This window comes from Rutilus rutilus, assembly GCF_951802725.1.
Source record: "Rutilus rutilus genome assembly, chromosome: 19".
In the NCBI taxonomy this organism is placed as follows: domain Eukaryota; kingdom Metazoa; phylum Chordata; class Actinopteri; order Cypriniformes; family Leuciscidae; genus Rutilus; species Rutilus rutilus.
The window spans coordinates 14,092,265-14,117,259 of NC_140232.1; the positions used below are offsets into that span (position 1 = coordinate 14,092,265).

At 38.2% G+C, this 24,995-nt stretch overlaps 1 protein-coding gene across 1 annotated transcript in view; it reads right to left on the bottom strand.

Moving 5' to 3' along the window:
• The window catches only part of gpat2 (glycerol-3-phosphate acyltransferase 2, mitochondrial), a 59,403-nt gene that overhangs the window by 11,485 nt on the left and 22,923 nt on the right, over window positions 1–24,995 (bottom strand). Inside the window, exons 5-14 of the mRNA XM_084389563.1 lie at window positions 23,258–23,368; window positions 21,822–21,956; window positions 20,359–20,458; window positions 16,036–16,169; window positions 13,499–13,598; window positions 6,691–6,876; window positions 4,150–4,248; window positions 1,605–1,687; window positions 215–333; window positions 30–100 (exon numbers count right to left, since the gene is read on the bottom strand). Coding sequence (XP_084245689.1) covers window positions 30–100; window positions 215–333; window positions 1,605–1,687; window positions 4,150–4,248; window positions 6,691–6,876; window positions 13,499–13,598; window positions 16,036–16,169; window positions 20,359–20,458; window positions 21,822–21,956; window positions 23,258–23,368 — 1,138 coding nt within the window. The remainder of the gene's footprint in view (window positions 1–29; window positions 101–214; window positions 334–1,604; window positions 1,688–4,149; window positions 4,249–6,690; window positions 6,877–13,498; window positions 13,599–16,035; window positions 16,170–20,358; window positions 20,459–21,821; window positions 21,957–23,257; window positions 23,369–24,995) is intronic.

A 24,995-nucleotide genomic window follows, 5' to 3' on the forward strand; every position in this document is an offset into this window, starting at 1 on the left:
GATGCCCAAGAGGAGTTTTTAAAACATACCCTGCGATGCTTGTGCAGCAGCAAACAGGACACCAGACTGGTAGACATGACGGCCATACTTGTAGTTGAAGCTAAAAAATAAAATAAAATAAGACACACACACAAAACTTAGCCTCATAAATAAAACACCTACTAAAGTGCAAGGGTTTGATCTTTGAGAGCTTGCGTGTGTTGATCAGACTCACAGTACATTAAATGAAGAGTCAGTGCGATAGTCTGCTGTCTATCCACGGGAGGCAGTTCAGGCATGACAGCAGGTGGAAGGAGCCAGGACACATCCTTCTGGTTGAAGATGGAGTCCATCCTGATGAAATAAACCACATTTCATTTTATTACAACATACTTTTGTTTAATATATAGGGGTGTACTTTCATATCCTTTCATTCTCTGAAATCCCACCATTAAATTTACATTACAGTCCTCCGCAAATCTCACGTGACTGCATCACAAGTTCACTGTTCTCACTTCCTAACGTTCACAACAAAAGGCTTTACAACAATACATTATTACAAGCTGTCAGAATGCAAATGTCGAGCCCTGCAGGGCTGAATATTCACGATAAGGTCTCCCCTGCTGTGGATGCTCCGCTTTAAACGTATAACAGCGCCTGAGGCTCTTAGAAGAGGGTGAAGAGCAGATGAGAAGCTCTATGTAGATTTTCCAGGATATTCCAGCTCATTATGAGGAATAACTTGCTTCTCCCGAGAACCTGAGTTGCTTGAAATGAGTGCACTGCAGAAACATGTTATGCACTTGGCTCTTGAGCTCTGCTTCTGCAGACTGGAGTCTCAGTGCTTTGCATCACATGAATAAATTGTATTTTAATATATATTCAGATAGAAAACTTATTTCAAATTGTAATAATATTTGACAATATATAACTGTTTTACTGTACATTTGATCGAATAAAATGTAACCTTGGTGAGCATTAGAGACTTCTTTCAAAAACATTACAAAATCTTACAAACTCTATAAATACTGCTTACATTTCTCAAGTAATTGTTTAAACCAAGTGAACAGTCAGTGATAAATAGAACAAATAAAAACAACAATACAAAGATGCAAATGATATGCTAAATAAGTATTATCTAATAGTCATTCAGCAGACTGAATCAGACCTCTAGAGCCACGTGCATACAACGTTTGTTCAACGCACTCGTTTTAAGCAACTCGAGTTACACAGGAAGTTCAAAGAAAGCGATACGTTGAACTGGCTGAAGTGGACTGAAAGGTATCATTCATCATCCTCAGCCAGAATCCTTACATCACTATTAGTTCTTCCTGTTATTTTTCTTGCTTTTTTTGTCTTACCAATTTGGTACATCAGATAAATAACAAAGGTGAAGAAGAACTGAACTGGAGGACCAGAACCCCAGGGACCTTCATGACTGACAAGAAAGACTACAGTGAAGGATGCTGGATGGTGAAGTGAAGTGAAGTGAAGTGAAGTGAAACGCGTGAGCTCTTTCGTCTTTGACCATATGTGCAGACAGATGCTAGGGTGGCAAATAGGAAGAGATGGATGATGAGTGGATTCTGCCAATGAGATTCAGGAACAAGAGGGATTGAAGAGACCTGTTGTTCAGTATGGCGGTCAACAGCAGTTCCTGTAGGGGGCGCCCTCCATCCACACGACACCTTCCACTCTCGCACATCTCCTGCGAGAGAGAGAGCGAGAGAGAGAGAGAGAGAGAGAGAGAGAGAGAGAGAGAGAGAGAGAGAGAGAGAGAGAGAGAGAGAGAGAGAGAGAGAGAGAGAGAGAGAGAAAGAGAACGAGTCTAAAAACTTTTCCACAGTGCCCATACACAAGCTTCAAAAATTGATTTGTCGCAATAAATCTAAACTGGTTCTGATTCAAGACCCAGATTTTGGACATCAAATGGCAGTACTGTACGAAAAGTTCTTAAAATCAAACATGGAATTGTATTAATATTACCACAAACTGAAAAGGTCCAACAATGTAGTTTTCAAAACAAAAAAAGGAACACAACAAAAGAAACAGGACTGTATATCATCTCAATTAAATGCGTGAGTGCTGTTTGACATGTGGCCACTCAAATGGGTATTCATGCTCTTAAGAAGGCCCAAAATAGTTTATCTGTGCATTAGGTCTTGCAATCTGAATGCAGTCTAACCGCAGTCATTCAAGTAGTTAATATCGATCAAACAATAGTATTAGCGAGAAAACAAGAAAAGTCTCACTGCTCTTTGGATGGATAACTTTAATAGCTTTAAAAAAAAAAAAAACTGATTCTCTGTCAAACAGCATCAAATCAGTATTATATCTAAGTAAATTACTTTTATACATTTAATTTGCATATTATTTGCAACAATTAAATTGATTGTGAAATCATGTGATTTCATGTTGGTGTGGCGCAATGGATAAGACACATGCCTTTGGTGTGAGAGACCAGGGTTCGAATCCACTGTGAGACACCAATGTGTCCCTGAGCAAGACACTTAACCCCTAGTTGCTCCAGAGGCGTGCGACCTCTGACATATATAGCAATTGTAAGTCGCTTTGGATAAAAGCGTCAGCTAAAATGAATAAATGTAAATGTAAATGTCTGTAAGAATGACAACTAGTGGTCGAAATAGGTACTGCAGTCCAATTCAAAATATCGGAGCTCGTCGTTTCTCCCGCCACCTGCTCCTCAGACTGGACGGCTCTCACACGGGTGGCCAGTTTGAGCACACGCAACAGGAACAAGCGCAATGGACAAAGAAAATTGGCAACGTGCAGTATCACCGACCAACATTCCAGCATGGAAACACACATTTCAAAGTAAAATAACTGGCTGTAGAAGTGTTTTTCAGAGAAATGAGTATGTGGACTTAGCATGTTTCCTCAATATATGCAAACATATTATGGTATTTTTATGCTTTAGTAGAGTGAAAAAGTTACATACAGCACATTTAATGGATAAATTGAAGCAATATTTAAACACACTACCATTCAAAGGTCTGGAAGATTGTATGTTTTTAATGCAAGGCTGCAATTATTTGATTAAATATACAGTAAAAACAGTAATATTTAGAAATATTGTTACCATTTAAAATAACTGTTTTCTATTTTAACTTTTAAAAGTCATTTATTCCAGTGATTATAAAGCTGAATTTTCAGCATCATTACTCCAGTCTTCAGTGTCACAAGATCCTTCAGAAATCATTCTAAATGCTGATTTGATATTCAAGAAACATTTCTTATGATCAATGTTGAAATTTCTGCTTTATATTTATAGGATTGTTTGATGAACAAACGTTAAAAGACCAGTATTTGTTTGAAATAGTTATGTACATTTGTTATGTTCCATTGTTTTATGCAATTTGTCAACAAGTATATTGATGTTTAACTTTTTTAAAGAGTGTGTTCAATAGAATATTAGCATATTTTTTTTAATTCAATAGCATATTTTGCTGTATACAAATTATTGGTATTGAGAATCATGAAATTATGAAGAAAAATGTCAATAGATATTTAATTAAAAAAATTAGGTACTAAATATTGACAAAAATTTTGGTATTGCGAAAACCCCAATATTACCCATATTGCCAAGCTCTAGATAAATTTGTGAATCTACAAATGGTTCTCCTCCTTTTCAAAGGAATAGTTCACTTCAAAATGAAAATTCTGTCATCATTTACTCACCCTCAATTTGTTTCAAACCTATATGAATTTCTTTCTTCTGCAGAAACACAAAGGAAGCTATTTTGAAGAATGTCGGTAACCAGACAGTTGATGGACAACATTGACTTCCATAGTAGTAAAAAAAAAAAAAAAAACACTATGGAAGTCAATGGGGCTCATCAACTGTTTGGTTACTGACATTCTTCAAAATGTATTCTTATGTGTTCAGGGTGAGTAAATGATGACAGAATTTTCATTTAGAAGTGAACTAATCCTTTAAGTCTATTAGACAATTTATTTTGATATACTTACTACGCATTATTATATGGCTTGCATTTTATTATTTGCATTTTGTTTTATTTCCCTGCTGTCATGAATACACCAGCCGAGAACGACTGCGCTAAGGCTCACATTTGTATGAAATGATTATATTTTATTTGCTGGTGTATACGGATGAGCAAGCGTGTGTAATTCCATGCGTGTGAGTCATACCTTCAGAGAGAAAGCCTGTGCAAAATGGATCCTAACACTTCCTCTGTGATCACCCTTCAGCAGGGAGACCACAAACCGCAGAGCAGACATCACGCTGGCCTAGAGAGCACACAAACAAATGAAAAAATATGCTGCCACTCACACACACACGAGCTGAGGAAATGACTTGGATCTAATTCGAGAAAACTATTCTGATCTTCACGGCGCTCTAATGGTGAAGAGCCATTAGAGGAGAAATGAATGGCTGAAATGGATGCACACAATAATATGGATTTCTCAGAGCCCTTTATCCCTCTCTCCCCCTCTAAATGTGAGACGAAAACACATCTCACAATCTGCATATTAAAAATCATCAAATCAAAATGCAAAAAACACAGCGTCTGGTTTTATTTAATTGAATATTGCTGCTAATTAGTGTGTAATGAATCAGTTCACCTCAGGAATTACAAATACAAAACTACATGACTGCAAATCCTGTGCAAATCGTCTGTGTGGTTTATAGCACATTGCTATATGTCGTCCCAAACCCATAAGACCAATGAAGATCTTTTTAACGAAATCTGAGAGCTTTCTGTCCCTCCATTGACAGTCTACGTAATAGGGGTGTAACGATTCGTTTTAACAACGATTCGATTCGTATCGCGATTTGTGGTTGTCGATACGATTCAAGGACGATATTGGTTCATTTAGAACGATACGATCCGAAACGATTCAGTGACTTGAAATCGATTCAGTGACTTTTTAGCCAAAAATTCTTGTAAGGGAATCAGGTATCAATTAATTATGGATATAAACAAACAAGTAAACAACAATTAATGTCAAATGCATTCACATTTTATTTGAATAAAGTAGGACTGAACGATTATGACAAAAATGATAACTGTCGATTATTCCCTTGAAATTGTAATTGCGATTATTAATTACGATTATCACAACACTGAATGATGTTTTGAATAGTTTGGCCATGGGACCCACATTCACATGGTCATCAAGCCGCGACCCACCTTTTTAGGAATTATATAGGCCTATTATAATACATTTGTTTACACAAAAATTGTTGACACACAAGTTCTGTCCCCCTTTATGTAACATACAAAAAAAAATTGTACGAATATGACAAATACTGATAAACAGTAGGCACTGCGAGGTTAAGCTAAATAGTAGTCCCAAACTAGTTTTTGTTAATACAATCTTGGTATGAACCACCATAGTCATATAAAAATATACAAAATAACCAGTAAGTTGCATTTTGTTATGGAAACAAACAACAATTAGGCTACCATGGTGATACACAATACTTAGAAGAACTGGTAAAGAAACATAGAAACTGCTCCTGATAAATAGCAACACACATGACGTACCAATAACGTAATTTATTGGTATTTTACTTTTATTTCTTAACTTGCTAATTTATGACGTTGCATGCTCGTATTTCTTTTGCGCTTTAATGAAGTGATACAGCGCGCTCCGGCGCATTTGCGCGTGCAATTGAAGAGTGCGCGCTACTGCAGTACAGCGGCTGAGAGACAGGAAAGTCCGTCTTTCTGAGGTGAGAGACTTTGCGCTGCTTGTTGTCTTTGCGCTGCTGCTGGAGCGTCACGCATGGCGACGACGTCACAGATAGGCAGACTGAATCGAGTAACGTTTAACGCCTTTATCATTAAAAGTGCTAAGAAAAAACATCCATATAAAGTCTGACGTGCATAAATCAAATGCGTTATTTCCTAGTATCGATACAATCGATTCATTACCTTTTAAAACGATGTTAGATCGATATATGTCGTCCGGAAGGCCAACTTGCCGAGCACAGATCGATGTAGTTGGATCATAGGAATATAAATCGATACATCGATGTAGTAGATGAATCGTTACACCCCTACTACGTAACTACCACTTTCAAGGCCAAGAGAGGTAGTAACATCATGAAAGTAAATCCATGTGACTCCAGTGATTTAACTTCGTTTTTATGAAGCGACGCAACGGCTTCGTTTTTGTGCAAAAAAATGTAATAATTTACCACTTTATTTACAAAATGTTAATCTCCAACGCACGTTCACGCAACATCTGCTCTCGCATCAACACAACACGCATCTCTCATGAATGTGCATTGGAGATTAATATTTTGTAAATAAAGTGGTAAATTATGGTTTTTTGCTCAAACAAAGCACTTGTCTCGCAACATAAAACTGAGGTTAAACGGCAACAGATTGTCGAGCTTTGTTGGATCAGTGTGTTACCCCTGTTGGTTATGGTGGGTTATTGAACGTTTTTATGCATCACTGATATCGGTAGCAAAATAGTGCATACAGAGTAACATGAAAAGTTTATCACTTGAGTTAAAAGTTTGGTAAATCCTTCCCCAATTGGTCAATGATCATTATGCTTATGACCACCATTATCATGTTTGCCTTTGTCAGGAAAAATGTGGATCTACTTCTGTTTGTAATTTGTTTATTGGTTTGTTTAATAGCCCTGTGCACTGACGGTGACGGCCGGGTCATTATGGAATGGAGTGTGCATTGTTAATATTAAGGTCGTCACCTGTGGACGCATAAAGTGGCGTGGTAGGCAATCGTAGGAAACGCCCACAGGCACGATGCTAACATCAGGCACTAGACCGTCACTGATGGCCTGATGTACACGCGCCAGCCACTGCCCGCCGTGACCTCTGGCTGCGGTGATGCCCACGCTGAGAGCGGCGCCCTCTCGTAACAGCTCGCCAATGAACTGTGGAGTGGGACAAAAGAGGAGAAATGATGGATAAAAATGTTTGTGGGAAAGTAGAGAGGCTGGATAGTTTTATGTAAAAGAGATCTGAAGCAGAGAATAAATGAACTGCAATATCTGCAAAATCAATCACATAAAAATTAATTGAAAGCCTGGTGTATGTTTGAGGTAAGTGTCTATATGTGAGAGGAGAGGAGAGACAGATAATATGAGCTATAGCAAGAGCGAAAGTGGCAAGCTGACAATTCTGTAGAATCAAATGGTGCTTTTCTAATGCTTGGACAAAGCATTTTGACGATTGTGTCATATTTACTCACCCTTGCGTCCTTCTAAATGCATACGACTCACAGGGAGAAATTCTGGTGACTGTTTTAGTGATGTTACGTCACTACCAAGGGCTCTCCAGCTAGGCCATAAAGTTCAAGAAAGCACCATAGAAATGGTTCGTGTGACTCATGTGCTATATTCCTAGTAGTGTTCTGTCAGACTGAACATTAAGTCATTATAAAAATCTAGCTCTCATATCTTAATCGTGCTTGTGCATATTCAAACCATTTAAGTGTAATAATTTATGTATTATTATAGTATTTATCCTCCTGAGAACCAGATTTGTTTTTACTTTATGCAGTATACATGTAGACATGGCCATAAATGCCATTCCAATTCTATGCAATGCATCGACACACTATCTAATCTGCATATTAATGTGTTCTTGGGGCAACATGTAGGCTAATTAAAAAAGACATGTACTAATGGGAGTAATAATTGGGAATATTTTAATTAGAATATCTCAAAAGAATATTGATATCTAATTTATTTCCCAATTCACTTTGTTGTGTCTCCAGAATCCCTGATAAAGATGCAGTAAGTTCTGGTGTCCTCTGCAGTGGACATGTATGAAATCGATGCCCTGTTTCGTATAAGAAAGTAATATTCTGATTTGAAACCCCATAACGTTTTCCAAACAATTAGAAAATGAGTCTGATTTAAATGATAATTACAAAATATTATCATATTTCATGTGCGCTAAATTTGATCATTCAGTTATTTTTAAAGTCCAAGCAGAGGGAGTTGTCATGGTTACACTTCCAAACATTTGGTATCTCTGCAAAGCCCTAAATGTGCTCTTTACATGACATCCAGACTTAAAACTGTGACATGCATGTTGTCAGGGAAATTTGCTAAAATATAAATGTCCTCTACAGAAGAAAAACTCCATTGCTGGGTCTCAGGATATTTTGAATAATTTTAAATGTTCAGTTTTCATTTTAATTTAAGCTTTAGTCATTTATGCGCTTTTGTCATTTTTATAATTATAATTTTTTTATTTCAAATATTTTCTATTTAAATGTCTATTTAGCTTAAATTTATTTTAATTTTAGGTATTTTATTTCAGCTGTCATTGCAACACGTTTTCCAAGTTTGTTTTTCATTTAACATTTCCTCATTTTTTTTTTCATCTAAACTTTATTTCAATTAACTTTAGTTTAAGTTTACAATAAAAAAAAACTGATTCAAACTTGCTGTTTCAAGAAGTTTTACAACAGATTTGACGTCTGTGACATCAAAGTCATTGCTCCTTGTGTGCATCGAATATGTTTTAACTAAAATCACGACTGCACATTTCCCATACAGATGTGAGGGCGATGCATCAGTATGATGAATAGAGCTCACATCTGAGAGAAGAGAATGATGTATTACCCACCTTTAGATTTTATTTCCATATGTTAAAGACTCCACAATTAATCTTCGGACACATTCGCGTTCATCTGGCTGTTATTAGTATTTTGATTGTTGTCTCTTTAATATTTCAACTATCCCTTTAACAGCCCCTGCTCTCAGTCTGTTTTAATATGAGAAAGAACAGCATCAACACTGACATTTTTTGTGATTCATGCAATAAAGTACTTTATACAGGTTTTGAATTATATAAAGGTGAGTAAATGACAAAATGTAAATTTTTGGATGAACTATCCCTTTATCCCTTTATCTCTCTCTCTCTCTCTCTCTCTCTCTCACACACACACACACACACACACACACACACACACACACAAATCCTAAATCCATCTTGAGAAGCCTGATAAGCTCATATGCTATTCCAGGCATGACAGATTATTTCCTCTGTTCATTTACGCCAATCAGAAGTCGCACATATGCACATATCTAATCAAAGCCCTTCATAGTAAAACATATCAGCCCTTCTTTCAATCAAGATTCAAATGCAGTTTGTCAAATCCTGTTTAAACCCCTACACCGTCCAAATTCTGGTAATGTTTCTTCTAAACTGCTAATAAGATGCTCCTCCAAAAAAATTCAGATAATAGTATGAAATCTGGAGGCCGAGGAGATTTATTATTCCCCTCCAAGCATCAGCGAGGCAGAGTAATGAGTTCAGCGACTCATGCAACCTCCCAGTGAAACATCTGCAGTCCGCAAGTGCCCCATTGTCATGGGAACCACTGTGCCCATCAAGGCCAGGTTACTAATGTATCCTCACCCGCCCTGAAAACGTGGGTGATTGTCCGTCATGAGACTAAACCTGGTATCAATGGCATTCAAAAGCAGTGTGTCTGTGCAAACGTCTTAAAGGGAGAGTTCACCCAAAATCAAACTTTCTGTCATTAATTACTCACCCTCGTGTCGTTCCAAACCCGTAAGACCTTCGTTCATCTTTGGAAAACAAATTAAGACATTTTTGAAACCTCGTTTTTCAATTTGTGAAACCTCGTTTTTCAATTTTTGAAACCTCGTTTTTCAATTTTTGAAACCTCGTTAACAGTGTTGGGAGTAACGCGTTACAAAAGTAATGCATTACAGTAACATATTACTTTTTGCTGTAACGCAGTAGGCATTACTAATCAATTTTCAGTAATATTTTACTCTGCACATGTTCAGCAACGCTTGCGTTACAACACACTTTTAGGCCAAAATTGAATTGTTAAAAAAAACAAAAAAAAAACACGGGGAAAAAACCCAGCAAGTCCGCGAGATATTAACGAATGAAAAATGCAAGCAAGTTATTACCTGTTCGTGGTTAGTCAATAGTAAGTTTGTAAATAAAGACTAAATGACAGCTTCTGATATTTGTATGGCGATTTATTTCATTCATCTCCCTCTTGCTGGTGTACCTTTGTATTGTGTGACATAGTCCAGTGACGGCGTGTTTAGGGCAGGTTTTACAGGAGTGCAGCGAGGCATGATTTCGGCCTCTGTGCTCGCGCTGGCCAGTGGAAAAGCGGCTAATGGGAGAATATGGTAGAAGAAGACTGTACATTCGCGAGATGGACGTGCGCATTACTCTGTTTGTTCTGTGTTTTCTTTCTAACCAGTTAAGCTATGTTTAGGTGGTGTTTTTCATCATGTTTTCATCACGCAATCATGTTTTTGATGCGGTGGTGACGCGTTCATGTAAAATGTAAGGGTGGCGCTGCCAATAAAAGCACCTAAAAGCTGTCACGAAGAACCGGCAAAAGTTATGATTATGAATATATCAAATATAGCAAGGAGACATTTTAATGAAGTTGACGATGCTGACTCACGATCTTCGCAGTAGTGAACGCGCCAGAGAGAAATGCACATTTCATACGGATTACATAAGCAGAGAACAGTCTGTTTTCTTTCGTTTTGAATTGTTCTGTTTAAAAGTAGACATGTCTGTGAGGCAAGTAGGCGCTGAGTTTCGGTTCATTTATGAGACGCGCTCTTCACGCGCCGGCGCCTCCGTGTCGTGTTTATCAATTGTCTACTATATTTACTTCTTATTTGGGAATACAGGGAATTGGTTGATGAAACATGGATTAAAATTAAAGGTCCTGTTCTTTGTGATCCCATTTTTCAAACTTTAGTTAGTGTGTAATGTTGCTGTTAGAGCATAAAGTTCAATGCCAAGCGAGATATTTTATTTAACAGAAGTGCCCTTTCAAAGCCTACAGCGAACGGCCGGTTTGGACTACATCCCTCTACTTCCTGCTTTAATGACGTCACTAGAACAGTTTTTTGACTGAAAGGGGGCGTGGTCTTGTTGCGCTCCCACGGAGAAGAGGAAGAGTTGCGTTATGGTAAGAGGCGTGACCTTTCCGGGCAACGTGCACTAAGCTGCTGTCGAATCACAACACAGGAACCGCTGGCACAATCAGAACTCGTTACGTATTTCTGAAGGAGGGACTTCATAGAACAAGGAAGTCATCAGCCCGTTTTTAGGACAGTGAAAACAGTGGTATACAGATAAGTAAATTGTGTGAAAAATACTGTGTTTTTTTACACGCGAAACATGAACACATGTTATATTGCACACTGTAAACACAATCAAAGCTTCAAAAACACAGGAAAAACGGGACCTTTAAGATAAAATTAATACAAAACGAAATTAAATTTAAAGACAGGCTTTGTGCTTTCTGCTTGAGGTCTCTGTGAAAGTTTTAAACAGTCTTTTAGTGCCGCTTTCAGAGCGCTCGCATCCGTAACTGAGAACTGTCACGTCCGTAACATTGTTTTTTCCTCATTAATGCGAACACGAAAAATAAAATAAAATAAATATATTATGTTCTGTGGAGAGCCAACCCTTCTTCATCCGGTGGGTAGTACTACTTTTGGTTTGCTTTGTGTAATTCACAGAATTACAAAAAAATATTTTGCTACCTAAAAGTTAAAGATTCTTTTATTAAGGGAGTAGCCTATGGATATATAAACAGACGTTTCAATATATTGGTATTAAATGCATTTTCTGAGAATTTATATTTCAAGTTTTTACTGCAAATGTCACATCCATAAAGGCCATTGCACACTGAGTCCGAAATTCGCATCCGAAATTTTCGCACGTTAAAAAAAAAATTCGACCTCACGTTATGTCAATCATGCTTGCACACTGTCTACGAAACTTTCGTCCGTAAAAAAAAAATTCGGATTGGGTTCGATTTTCTGCGTTTTTCGCATCCACAGCCAGTTTTGTGAGGTTTTTTGAAAATTCAGAGCCACCGTACAAGCGAACGACAAAATCCAGAATGACGTCTGACAAGTTGATACACTTCGTCTCACAGCACAAGTACTGTATGAAAAACAAAATGCGGATTACAAAGACACTGAATAAAACATAACCGGTATACAGCTGTTCTGTCTGCCCAGCGCTTCTGCCGGCCGCGTGTGTGTGTGTGTGTGTGTGTGTGTGTCCGTCCATAGACATACTGCCAGTTTCTGTTCAGGATCGACTGGTTCACGGAAATTGGTGGTGTTCTTTTGAATATGTGGCTCCAGTATCGCTAGCAAAGCATCAAACTGTTCCACTGACATACTGAGGTAAATTTTGAATCGTTTAATTGGGATAATTTCGCAACTCGCAAATAATGGACCCAATATTTCCTCTTTCTTTTTCTCTTTTTAAGAAGAAAGAGGGCAACAAATTCATCCTCACTGCTTGACGAATCCATTTAGTATTTTTTGCGTTTTTTTCCGCAAAGGTTTAATAAATACGCATCGGACTCAGTGTGCAAGGTTTCTGTGCGTGACGAATTTTACTGCTGACGAACACGAAAAAACGCATACGAAAATTTCGGACTCAGTGTGCAATGGCCTTAATGCTGAAATTGCTCAATTTGAAAGAATTTATCCTCAACTAGGTTTGTGGTGTGTAGGTCTACGTATTTTATAATGTTAACTTCAAATAATACTAATAGTAATTTAAAGATGTGGTAGCATTGGATCTGGACGGGAAGGATAACTCTGGGAGTTGGAAGGGACGCGTTGCGATTCTGCCTTCTCACACCGTGACACAGGTTCGTGGATCTCGATTCACGATTTTGGTTTTATATTGCATATCGTTACAGCCCTATAGTCATTTTAGAATGTTAAGTTCTACTTCTGTAGTTATTTTGGTGAAAGTAACTCAAAAGTAATACAGGAGTAATGTAACGCATTACAATTCTGAGACAGTAATATTGTAAGGTAAAGAATTACTTTTAAATAACAGTAACAAGTAATGTATAATGTATTACAGTTTGGAAGTAACTTGCACAACACTGCTCGTTAAAATAGTCCATGTGACTCCAGTACAACCTTAATGTTATGAAGCGACGGGAATACTTTTTGTGTGCAAAAAACCCTCAAAATAACGACTTTATTCAACAATCTCTTCTCTTCCACATCATTCTCCTACACAATTGAAGTAGTGTAAACAGTGCAGCGCTTCTGGGCTCTACGTCAGAACGCCGCCTCACTATTGGCTGACACTGGTCACGTGAGCACTACGACACGTGTGTGATGCTGACACAGGAGCTAGCCAATAAGTATTCTCGTCACTTCATAACATTAAGGTTGAAGCACTGCAGTTACATGGACTATTTTAATGATGTCTTTACTACCTCACTGGGACTTGAAAGTGGCAATTAAATTGCTGTCTATGGGTGGTTCAGAAACCTCTCGGAGTTCATCATAAATATCTTAATTTGTGTTCCGAAGATGAGCGAAGGTCTTACGGGTTTGGAATGACATGAGGGTGAGTAACTAATGACATCAATTTCATTTTGGGTGAACTAAACCTTTAAGCAAGAGTCTGTTTCGCTTGTCTTATGTGCTGAATCTGAGCAATTCAAACAGAACAGCAAACTCAGCCTTTGCGGGGGCTTACAGAGGTCATGACTGGAGAATAGAGGCTGTCCATCTCCACGTCTCGCTCTGAACCAGTGCCTTCTGGGAGCAAGACGACACCCAGCCTCTGAAGGATGGACCTGAGAAGACAAAACGGTCTCAATTAACAGTGACTAATGGGACATTCCTTTAGGTTATTCAGCCAAATAAACATCAACATAGATGAGACTTCAAAGGGGCCATATAAAAGCACTTCCATAGCACTATTTTTTTCCCCTGATGTCTACTTAAAGACAAGGTCAGAATTTAGGGAGTCTCAATCCCATCCCTAGTTCAGTGGTAGGTGCACTGCAAAAGGGTTCAGCCATTTCTACTCACATTTATTATCAAAATAGTTGGAGAACTGCAATGTTTTCTGCCTTGAAATTCCCAGAATGCACCATGAAAAACTTCAAGGCTACTGATTCTATTGACTTGCAGGAAATGTCAACATAACTTCAGAGCCTTTCAAGTCACAGGATGCCAAAGGAAGGTTTGTCTTCATACATGTTTGCCAGTGGCAAACATGTATGAAGACAAACCTTCCTTTTATGTTTCTAATTATTGTTCACACATCTGGCGTCAGTGAGTTGTTTTATTTATTTCATGTTTTTGAAAGAAGTCTCTTATGTTCATGAAAGCTGCGTTCATGTTATAAATAATACAGTACAAACCGAAATATTGTGAAATATTTCAAATAACTTTTTTATTTTAAAATGTAATTTACGTGATGGTAAAGCTGAATTTTCAGCATCATTACTCTAGTCTTCAGTGTCACGTGAGCCTTCAGAAATTATTCTAATATGCTGATTTGCTGCTTAAGAAACACTTTGCAATATTGTACTAATGTACTAATATCTTGTTTAACTGCTTTGTTCAATATAAAAAGGCAGAACAAGCACATATTTCATAATGGCACTCCATTAGATACTTTCTAACACCTACAACAAAGGTGTCATGCAGAGATGTTGATAAATACCAGCTACATTTTAACGCGCAACCCTCATAATCGTGTCGCCGGCAGATCGCAGGCAATTGAGTCATGAGTAGACTGTTGTTTAGTGGATAAGGTCCTTGCTAGTGCCTGAAATTGTGTTTACTGATTCATCCACGTAAAATGACCATTTTCCACTTTTTGCTGCTTTATTGTTATGAATTAAGAATCCAGGAACCAACAAAATTCAAAAGGTCTGGGGAGTTTAGCACTGAGAATAGGGATGGAAAGCACAAAGAAATCAACGATTCTTCATCCAACTCCAACTCATTAGAACAATTCAAGCCAACAAGTATTTTTATTATTTCACCTCAGGCAGTCGTTCAGTCAGATTAAGCTCACAACACCGCTAAAACATAAATTTGGTAGCAGCACATCACCAACATTATATGACAACTGCAGGAAACACTGTCAGAGAATTTGAATGGAAAAGGGCCCAGGGCCCACTAGGGGGCCTCAGCAAACTTCAAATGGGGCTGCAAGAAGACTAATACTAACTTATTAATAATATTTTTAAATAATCTAACTATAATCTAAATTAAAATGTAAAAAAAAAAAAAAAAAAACGAGATGTAAACTGAAATCACATTTTCCTCCTTTGTTGTTTCTATTCAAGAACCTACAGTTCTTGATACTTCCGGAATGACAACATTATTTGTGGCTAATTAAATATATAACTGCTCCCAGTTTGTGTGTATAAAGTTTGAAAACAAGCTGCTTTGAGCACCTGAAAATGTCTTGTTTATATGGGGAGGGGGGGGTTCAAATAAAAAAGGTTGAGAACATAACACATTTAACTCTTCTTTCAAAAGAGCAAGAAAAATCTTGTTTGTTTCTTTCCCCCAGTGAATTTGTGGCACATTTGAAACTTGGACTTGGACTTTTTTTTTAGCAAATGAAAAAGTGTGAACTGTTCAAGCTGCATTTTTACATTTGTATTCATGTGTGCTCCACATCCAGTGACAATCAATCAAGCATTGCTCCTTAAGCTTGAAGCATATCATAAATACATTAACAATTACTGACAGGGCAATTTGTATAAACAGCTATTAAGTAATTATTGATGTAGCCTTGTAAACAAAGCACAAACTTCCCCACGGCTTGGAGTCGAAGTCTTCCGTTAACTGCAGGAGGAAACTATTTACCCCCACCACTCCCTCGCCGCGGTCGACTGCCGTTTCCAGCACTCTGTGTCATGATTCTTTAAGAATTGTATGTTTCATTACTTACCGAACCATTATGCCCTGTTAAATGCGAACAGGTGCTTCCGTTGGCTGTCTAACAGACTGAAAAAGTGCACTGAACTTTAGAATCTGCTGCGCTTGCACCGAACTAGTACGAAACTAATGAACTAGAATGTTCTTTTTAACAATAGTACGGCTGACACAAACAGAGCGGAAATGTACATTTACAATATTAGAGGGCAGGAAGGGGGGGTAACCTTGCAAAAAGAACCTCTCTAAGCAAACTATGCATCTGTGGGTGCTACATGATGAGTGTATCGTGTTTTTAGCGAGTGTATGTGTGTGTGTGTGTGTGTGTACCTTAGCCAGGTTTGTTGGACGTGGGCTGGATAAATGGTGTAGGGAACCCTCAAGTTGTGGCAGAAAAGAGTCAGACAAATGAGAGCATGATCGATGCCGCTCTGCCGAACACACACATAAACCAGCGGAGCTTTCTACAACACACACACACAGACACGGACAAAATTAGAGGACACTTCAGTGCAGGGAGAAATAAAGTTCAGTGCTAAGTGCGCACTTGAAAATGAACCCGTAAATGAACTGTTTTTGTACTTCAGAAAATGGCACTCAGATTGTGTTTCTAGACCCTTTGTACCAACTGTGCTGATATTTCTAAATTGATGCCTTCTTATTTAACAACCACTGAGAGCCAAGAGCACAGGTTAAAGGTCACAATAGCCCTATTACAGCAAACAAAACATTGTTCATCTTAACTCTGATCAAGTATTCTACCCATCATTTTATATATAGAGCCTACATGAAATCTCAAATTTATTTCTGCATTCTTATAGCTATTATTTGGAATAAATATACATTTACACAGACATGAACAGTAAAAATGTAAATGTTTTTTCCTCATTAATAAAGTTTTACCCCTAACTAAGAAACATTTTATTTAAAAGGGTTTCAAATCATCTACACTCACATGAGATAGACGCATATCAGCCTAAAATATATATATTAATATATATATTTAAAACAAGGCAACAATGCTGATAATGAATAGGATTTTGTATTATATGTACTGAATTCTGTCAAACTCTCTTTTTGTGGAGTTAAACTGAGTGGTGCAGAAATGTATCAGTGCTATTCAGGTGGGCGGCAACTGGCAAGTAGGTGAACAGGTGAGCTCAATACCTTCCGGAGTCATGCACATGGACTGAGGCCAAAAAGATGATTTCTGGCTGTGCTGTAGAATGCATGTTTAATTGGTTATAAAACCACAAGCTAGATGAGGTCTAATCGGTTCTCTGATGTTTTGTTTCATATTGCACTTGCACCAGATGTAAGAATCACACAATCAAATGTAACAAAAAAGCTTTCAAAGTGTGCTTTTACTTCCATATAAAGGATTATTTGTGACCAAAAGCCTGAGGTGGAAAACCTGACTGCAATAAAAATAAATGTGTAAACAGGATAAATGGAGCAATAGCTTGAGAGAGGGAGAAAGAAAGAGAGGCACACACAAAAAGAGCATTTTGATATAGAGAGCAGCCTTCAGCTTCATATATTTAAATCGCAACATCATACAGTGAAATCGAGAATAACTGAGTTTTGGTCAGAAAAACACTGCAAATGTAAGAAAAAGAAAAAAAAGACACTTTAGGAGAAATAGTGTTGAAAGAAGAAAAGCAGTAAAGACTAATGAGATATAGGAAGAATGAAAGCATGCAATACATGAAGCACAGGATGCCTACAGGGAAGGAAAGCTGGTAATATGAGAGAATGGGGTGAAGAAATACAACCCCAATTCCAAAAAAAAAAAACATTTTGTAAAATTGTAATGAATCTGTGATATGTTAATTCTCTTTCAACTTCTTTTTACTGACAGAAGCACAAAGAAAAAAAATTCCAATGTTTTCACTGTCAAACTGTATTGTATTTTGTAAATATGACCGAATTTTGATTTTGATGGCTGCAACACACTCCAAAAAATGTTTACCACAGTGTCACATCACCTTTCCTTTTAATTACACTTTAAATGTTTTGGAATTGAGGATCCTAATTGTTTTCTGGTCATTTTTGCCCAATCTCGCCTGATATAAGACGTCTGCTCGACAGTCGGTGGTCATCGTTGTCAGATTCTCCTTTTCATGAGCCATACATTTTCAATAAGAGACAGATCTGGACCGCACGCAGGTCAGTCCCACTGTACGGTGTAGAGTTCATATGAAACCACTCTGTTGTAGCACATGCAGAATGAGGTCTGGAATTGTCTTCTTGAATGTCATCTTGAAGTCTCTGTACAATCCCAGTATAAGCCTCCACGTCAATGGTACCTTCACACATATTCAAGTCACCCATGCCGTTTGCACTGATGCACCCCCATACCATGACAGATGTTTGCTTTTGCACCAAAACAAATGGAAACATGGACTCATCTGACCACTAGGGTTGGGTACCGAAACCTGGTACCAATATGGAACCGGTACCTAAGTAACCGGTATGTAACCAAAACGCAGATTTTGGTGCCTCAGCTCTCGTTTTGAAATATTTGCACTCTGGTTCTCCGAAACGGACGCAAGCATCATCACCGCATGTGATCGCTGGTTAACCCTTTGACGTGTACGATCGTTCACACCAGTGTGATTAGACGTTCAGATCGCGTGATCATCAACTTCTAAATTAAAATCTGCGTTCGCACATTGGCTGGCGCTGCAGAGACGGCGCTGTTATTTAGCCTGTTATCACAACTATTCTGGGTTTTCAACCACGTAAGGTTTATTTTAGGATTCAGACATTCAAATACACATAATTATTAGCAAAACAACATTTATAGTTTGTAAAATACACACTGATGACTATGGAAGCGGCAATAACAATCCTTTCAATTATAAATCGATGACGTGTTTAGATGCACATTGTGTAGGTAACTATAAAATTTACTCTATTCTTCTCACACTTCACCAGCCCCTTTAAAGTATTTCGGGAGAAGTGGATGAATTGACGTGTTGACATACAGTTCTCTGAACTGCGGTGCTTAGCCTACTAACATGGCGCGTTATAGATCAACTAACATGAATGATCATTATCAAGGTTTTTTAAATGACAAACCACATTCACTTATGTATTTAAGAGTAAAAATATCAGCCAAAGACTGACTGACATGTAACACAACCAATCGTAGTTTGTTTTGTTCTGCATCATGTTTAGTGTGAAAATGTGAGGTCGACATTTTATCCCTACAATAACAGACCGGCGTATACATCTAATAAATGAATCATTCAAGAACGTTGTGCAAGTTTACTGCAACAATAGAGCCGCAAACTTCACATACTTTTGAAATCCAACATTCAGTTGATCCTGATAAGAGCTCATTGTCACAGCTGTAAACATGACAGCGTTCTTCTTCCACGAGGGGTTTTGCGGCACAGCATTTAAGGTGATGCGTTCTAAAATAACGCTCACCTTGTGCAGGACATGCAGTAAGTCAGGAGAGGTGTCGTATTTTGCGCGAGAAGGCAAAAAATGTGAAAAGGACTGCTGAAATTTAAAGCTGTTTTTTAGCATACCAAGAATACAGACTTTGCTGTTATTAGTACAGTAGTGTTATTTAGTGTTAAATTATTGTAGTTGGGTTAGGTGGCTGGTATAAAAAAAAAAAAAAAAAAACGATACCCAACCCTACGACCACAGCACACGTTTCCAGTATATTTTGGACCATCTGAGAAGAGCTCGGGCCCAGAGAACATCAGCGGCATCTCTGCATTGAACAGATGTGTAGCTTTCTCCTTGCGTAACAGAGATTCGAGTTGCATTTCTTGATGCAGCAACAGACTGTGCTAAGTAACAACGGTTTTCCAAAGTACTTCTGAGCACATGTGGCTTTATTTAACAGAGTAGCATGAAGGTTTCTCATGCAGTGCAATCTGAGGGCTCAAAGGTCATGCACATCCAATGGAGGTTTCCTGCCTTGTCCTACACAGACTGAGATTTCTCTGGATTCCCTGAATCTTTTCACTATATGCAGCTAGATGCAGAAATACCAAACTACTTCGCAATATCGCATAGACAATTCTCTCATGGCACAAAGTGGTGAGCCATGACACATATTTGCTTACAAAGACTGAGATGCTCCATTAGTGAAGTGGAGCAAAGTGACGTGACGTGAAGTGTCCTCTTCATTTTACCCATCCATGTTAGTGCACTCATATTAGGAGCAGTGAGTAGTGGACACACACAAACTGCAAGCCGTGGACACACACACAACCGGAGCAGGGCACCAGTGCTCAAGGGCACCTCAGTCCTTTCCTGTCGGTATTGAGCATCGAACCCACAAGTCCAACTCTCAAACCATTAGGCCACGACTGCCCCTGCAGTATTATCGTTTTATACCCAAACACGATACCCTCATTTATTACCAGTACAACTGCTAATTGTGGACCATTTAACTTTGCTTTTCTGTGATCTTTTCACTTTTATTTTGCCTCAGTCCCAACTTTTTTGGAGTGGGTTGCAGCCATCAAAATCAAAATTAGTTTATATTTACAAAATACAATTAAGTTGGCCAGTGAAAATATTGGAAATGTTTTTTTAGTTTTTTTTACTGTTGTCAGTTTAATAAACATTAAACAAAATGAACTTTTCTGGAATTGGAGTTGTAAAGGCTGGATATTTGGTTACCAGTCGTGTGGCACGGTGTAAAGCTGCCAGCTGGTTGAGGTTGATCTGTACATTGCAGAACATTAAACTGAAGAACTTCAGCAGCATCCAGCTCACAATCCTAAAAGAGTTTGGGGAGACATCGACTAAAAAGATCAAAATATCTTAATAATAATCTGCAGAGGGACGGTTGACATGACATATCAAGCAGTGACAGCAGTTTCCTTAAGAATGTCAAGCTGCCCTTCATTAAAAGCTATAATATTTTAGTTCTTAGTAAATCATATAGGGCAGTTATGTAGCCTTCATGACCTCATTTTAATTAAAACGCTACATGGAATATCTGAGCTTTTAAAAAGTCATGTCACACTGCTGAACCGAAAAAAAACTTAAAGACGACTGAAATGCTGAAAAATACTTGTACAAATGAGTTCACATGGTCAAAGTCCCAAGTTTGCTTATTTAAAGGAACACGCCGACTTTTTGGGACTTTAGCTTATTCACCGTATCCCCCAGAGTTAGATAAGTCCATACATACCCTTTTCATCTCCATGCGTGCTGTAACTCTGTCTGACGCACCCACCGCTAGCCTAGCTTAGCACAAAGACTGGAGGTAAATGGCTCCAGCTAGCATACAGCTCCCAATAAGTGACAAAATAACGCCAACATTTTCCTATTTACATGTTTTGATTTGTATAATCACAGCGTGTACAAATAACAAGGTCACATGGGACACAGCCATCTTCTAACCTAACAGTAAACATACTGGGAACTATATTCTCAGAAGGCGAAGCACTGCTACTTCTGCGGAGTGATTTACTCCAACTCTGAGCGAACTCTCTGCTCCTCACCACAGGGCTTCTCAGGTGCTGCGAGCAAATCACTCCGCCCAAGTAGCAGTGCTTCGCTTTCTGAGAATATAGTCCCCAGTATGTATACGGTTAGAAGATGGCTGTGTCCCATGTGACCTTGTTATTTGTACACGCTGTGACTATATAAATCACAACATGTAAATAGGGAAATGTTGGCGTTATTTTGTCACTTATTGAGAGCAGTATGCTAGCTGGAGCCGTTTACCTCCAGTCTTTGTGCTAAGCTAGGCTAGCGGTGGGTGCGTCAGACAGTGTTACGGCACGCACAGAGATGAAAAGGGTGTGTATGGACTTATCTATCTCTGGGGGATACGGTGAGTGAATAAGCTAAAGTCCCAAAAAGTCGGCGTGTTCCTTTAATTAGTGACCAAGAAATGCATGGGGTGAAATATTTCTTCATTTGACAATTCCTTTAACTTTTCAAAATCCCCCAAAAATGGATTTTAAATCTCAGATTTTCAATGTGGACTTTTGCGACCTACCAAGGGTTATTTTACATTTTTGTTACATTTTGAATGCTGAACAATCTATTAGTATTTAGACTTTAGACTTAATTTTTGTAAACCAAAGGATGAAAGTGATTTGCTTTAAGAATGAGAATTACGTTCAGACCTGAGTAGGCTGGGGGAGATGAAGGTCTGTGTAAGGGCCAGAAGTCTGCTTAAATAACCTCTGACCTTAGGCATCACCAGTTCCACCACCTTGGTCTCATCTGAGGAGCATGCTGTTTCCAGAGCCTGCCTCACTCTGGATAAAAACACACACAGAGTCACAGGACAACAGACCGCAGAGAAAACAAAGAGGATATTGTGTCATGGATCATCACATAAACACCACGCAACACACCGCTTATGCCTGCAGAGTGAAAAACACACCCATACTGTTTTGGGAATATAAAAGGTTATTTAAATGTTAGGGCCCAAATTGGGTTAGGTGAATGGAGGGAGGGTATGGTAGCAGGGTTGAACCAAGGTGAGAAACAAAAAGAAAAGTTAGCATGGCATATGTGGCATACAGTTGACAGCAATATTAAAATGAATGCCATTCCAGTTGGCAAAGGGACACAATTGTCCAATAGTGCTCTGTTGAACTGTTTTTGAATGCAAGAATGCATCTTATGTAATTTCTCCTATCAGATACACATACAGTCAGGGTCAGGTGACTGTAATTGTACACAGGGCTTCACGACCGATTAGTCTTTCAAGCAACCCACCAACTTTTCAAATTAGGAAAATTCGAGTCTCTAGAAAAAGAGCATTCACCAAATGTACTTTTAGGGCTGTCAAAGTTAAAAGGTCACATAAGATATTCAATTTATTTAACATTATATTTTCTAACAGACTTACTCATTCTGCTTTCTGGGTCAGGAAAGGACAGAAAGACAATTAAAATGGTGTTGAAAAATACTTATACAAATGAGTTCCACATGGTCAATGTCCCAACTTTGCTTATTTGATTAGTGACCAAAAAATGCATGGGGTGAGGGGTGTTGATTTCTTCATTTGACATTTCTTTAAACTTTAGACCCTAAAACTTTGGACTTCTAGACTCTATCAAAGGTTAATTTTTTAACCGACAGAAAGGGAGAACATTTTACATCTCTGCCACAAATTGTAACGGCTAAATTGACAGTGTAGCAGTGTTTTATTTGTATTTTAAGCTAACATGATCTGTCAAGAGGTATTAAGTGTTAAATTACATTTGAATTAAAAATTGCTAATTAGAAACAAATTGCTATTTTGTCTCACAGTATAAACTAGCCTTTTTGCTGCCTTTATATTTTACACTCCAAAAATAACCATGGCATAGTTTAAGCATCTGCATTCGTTTGATTTTATGTAAAGATACATTCAATTTGAGAATCAACTGTCAATTGTGAACATTTTATTTAATCAGTTATTCATTATACAAGTTTATTTGTTTGCTTATATTAAAACAATATAATCCAAATGGATCAAATATACAATTTAAATACATAAATCAAAATATTAGGCCTAAATATATATATATATATATATAGATATAGATATATACACACACACACACACCTCTCGCTGCCGTGGACTCTATGCCGTCTGTCTCCAGCAGGGCTGGGGTGAACTTCACGACCCCAGACAAACAGCAAACAGCACACCCTCCTTACTAACCAGCCACGGTACCTGAAAACACACACACACACACACACTACATTCAAGTATGCCCGCTCTCTTTTACCCAATTAGCAAAATAAAAGGAGCCCTTGTGTAAACAGATATTGTCTCACTCACCTTGGGACAATGAAAACAATCACTGACCAATCAGAAATTGGTGAATACATCATATTCTCAGCATAATCAGGCTGCAAAATGTTAATTAGCTCAACCAATGAAAGAGCAGGCTCTGATTTGGGCCTATTAATTCAAGACGAATTAAACGCTTCAGCAGGATTTGCAGAGCTCGGCTTCTGACACTTTCTAGTGAGAGGGGTGATTGAAAAGAAGATAAACTGGGTGCTCACAGAGTCAGTCTGTGTTTTGATGCAAATCCCATTTATTTGGCCTAATAAAGTGTTTTCTAGGAAGTTAGAAACCACTCTTCATGAGTGCCCTCTTTCTTTTCTGGGAAACAATGACTGCATCACCACACGTCAGGATCTTTCAGCAATGGCTTAAAGGGCCATTCACACAGAACGCTGCAGTTAAAACGCGAGATGCATCAATGGAATGAAAAAAACATGCAAGGTCTAGAGACCTAGATGTTGAAATTCTTTAACTTGAGCGCCGCATTTTGGAAAACATGTTCGTCTAGTGACCGTTATTTTATCGGTCTCTTGACACACCGCAGCCACAATAGCACTGTATTGCAGATGTATCGCTTTTATTTCACTTTTACTCTGGGGAAGTGGGAGAAGAATAGAGTAAAAGTTATAGTTACCAACACAATGTGTATCTGATATGAATAAAACACCTTGTCAATTTATAAATGAATGTATTGTCATTGACGCTTCAATAGACATCAGTGTGTATTTTACAAACTATACATGTATTGTTTTGCCTGTGCTTATGAGTATTTACATGTCTGAAACCTGAAATAAACATTATGGGGCTGAAAACACTGAATAGTTGTGAAATATGACGAGCGCTGAGCGCATCGGTCTCTGGCTCAGCGCCAGCCAACGCATGAAAGCACACTTGAAGTTAGCAGTTGATCACGTGATGCACTGAACGTTCTAATCACACTGATGTGATTAACACCGGTGTGAAGCTTTCGTGATGGCGCGTCACGTGAGCATTACCGTGATAGAGACGATAGTCCAAAATCTCTACCAGTTGACAAATTTCTACTGGTTAATCATGTCTACCGGTATATAGCCCACCCCTAAAGTCATTGTAGTTTGACAAAGACGGCATGATGGTGGTTCTTCACCATTTAATAAATAGCCTTGTGGAACTCTTGTATGACCAAAACCGCATCTAGTAAAAACAACTTGATCATACCAAGATTTGATATTAGCTTTAACATTCTTCTTATACTAGGATTTATTTCATGTAACTTATTTCTGCGGCATTCATGCCATTCCATCCTGCCACGTTATTAATACAAGACTTTATTACTGGTCTGAGATCAGAGGTTGGCATTGAAAGTTGAAAGCCTCCTTTACAGCAATGTCTGCTTTCTCGTTACCAGATAAACCAATATGACCTGGAACCCAGCAGAAAAAGATACTGAAGTTTTTCTTGCATACCATATCTACTTTAGCTAATATACTTGTAATTATGGGATGATCAATCTTTACAGATTCAAGTG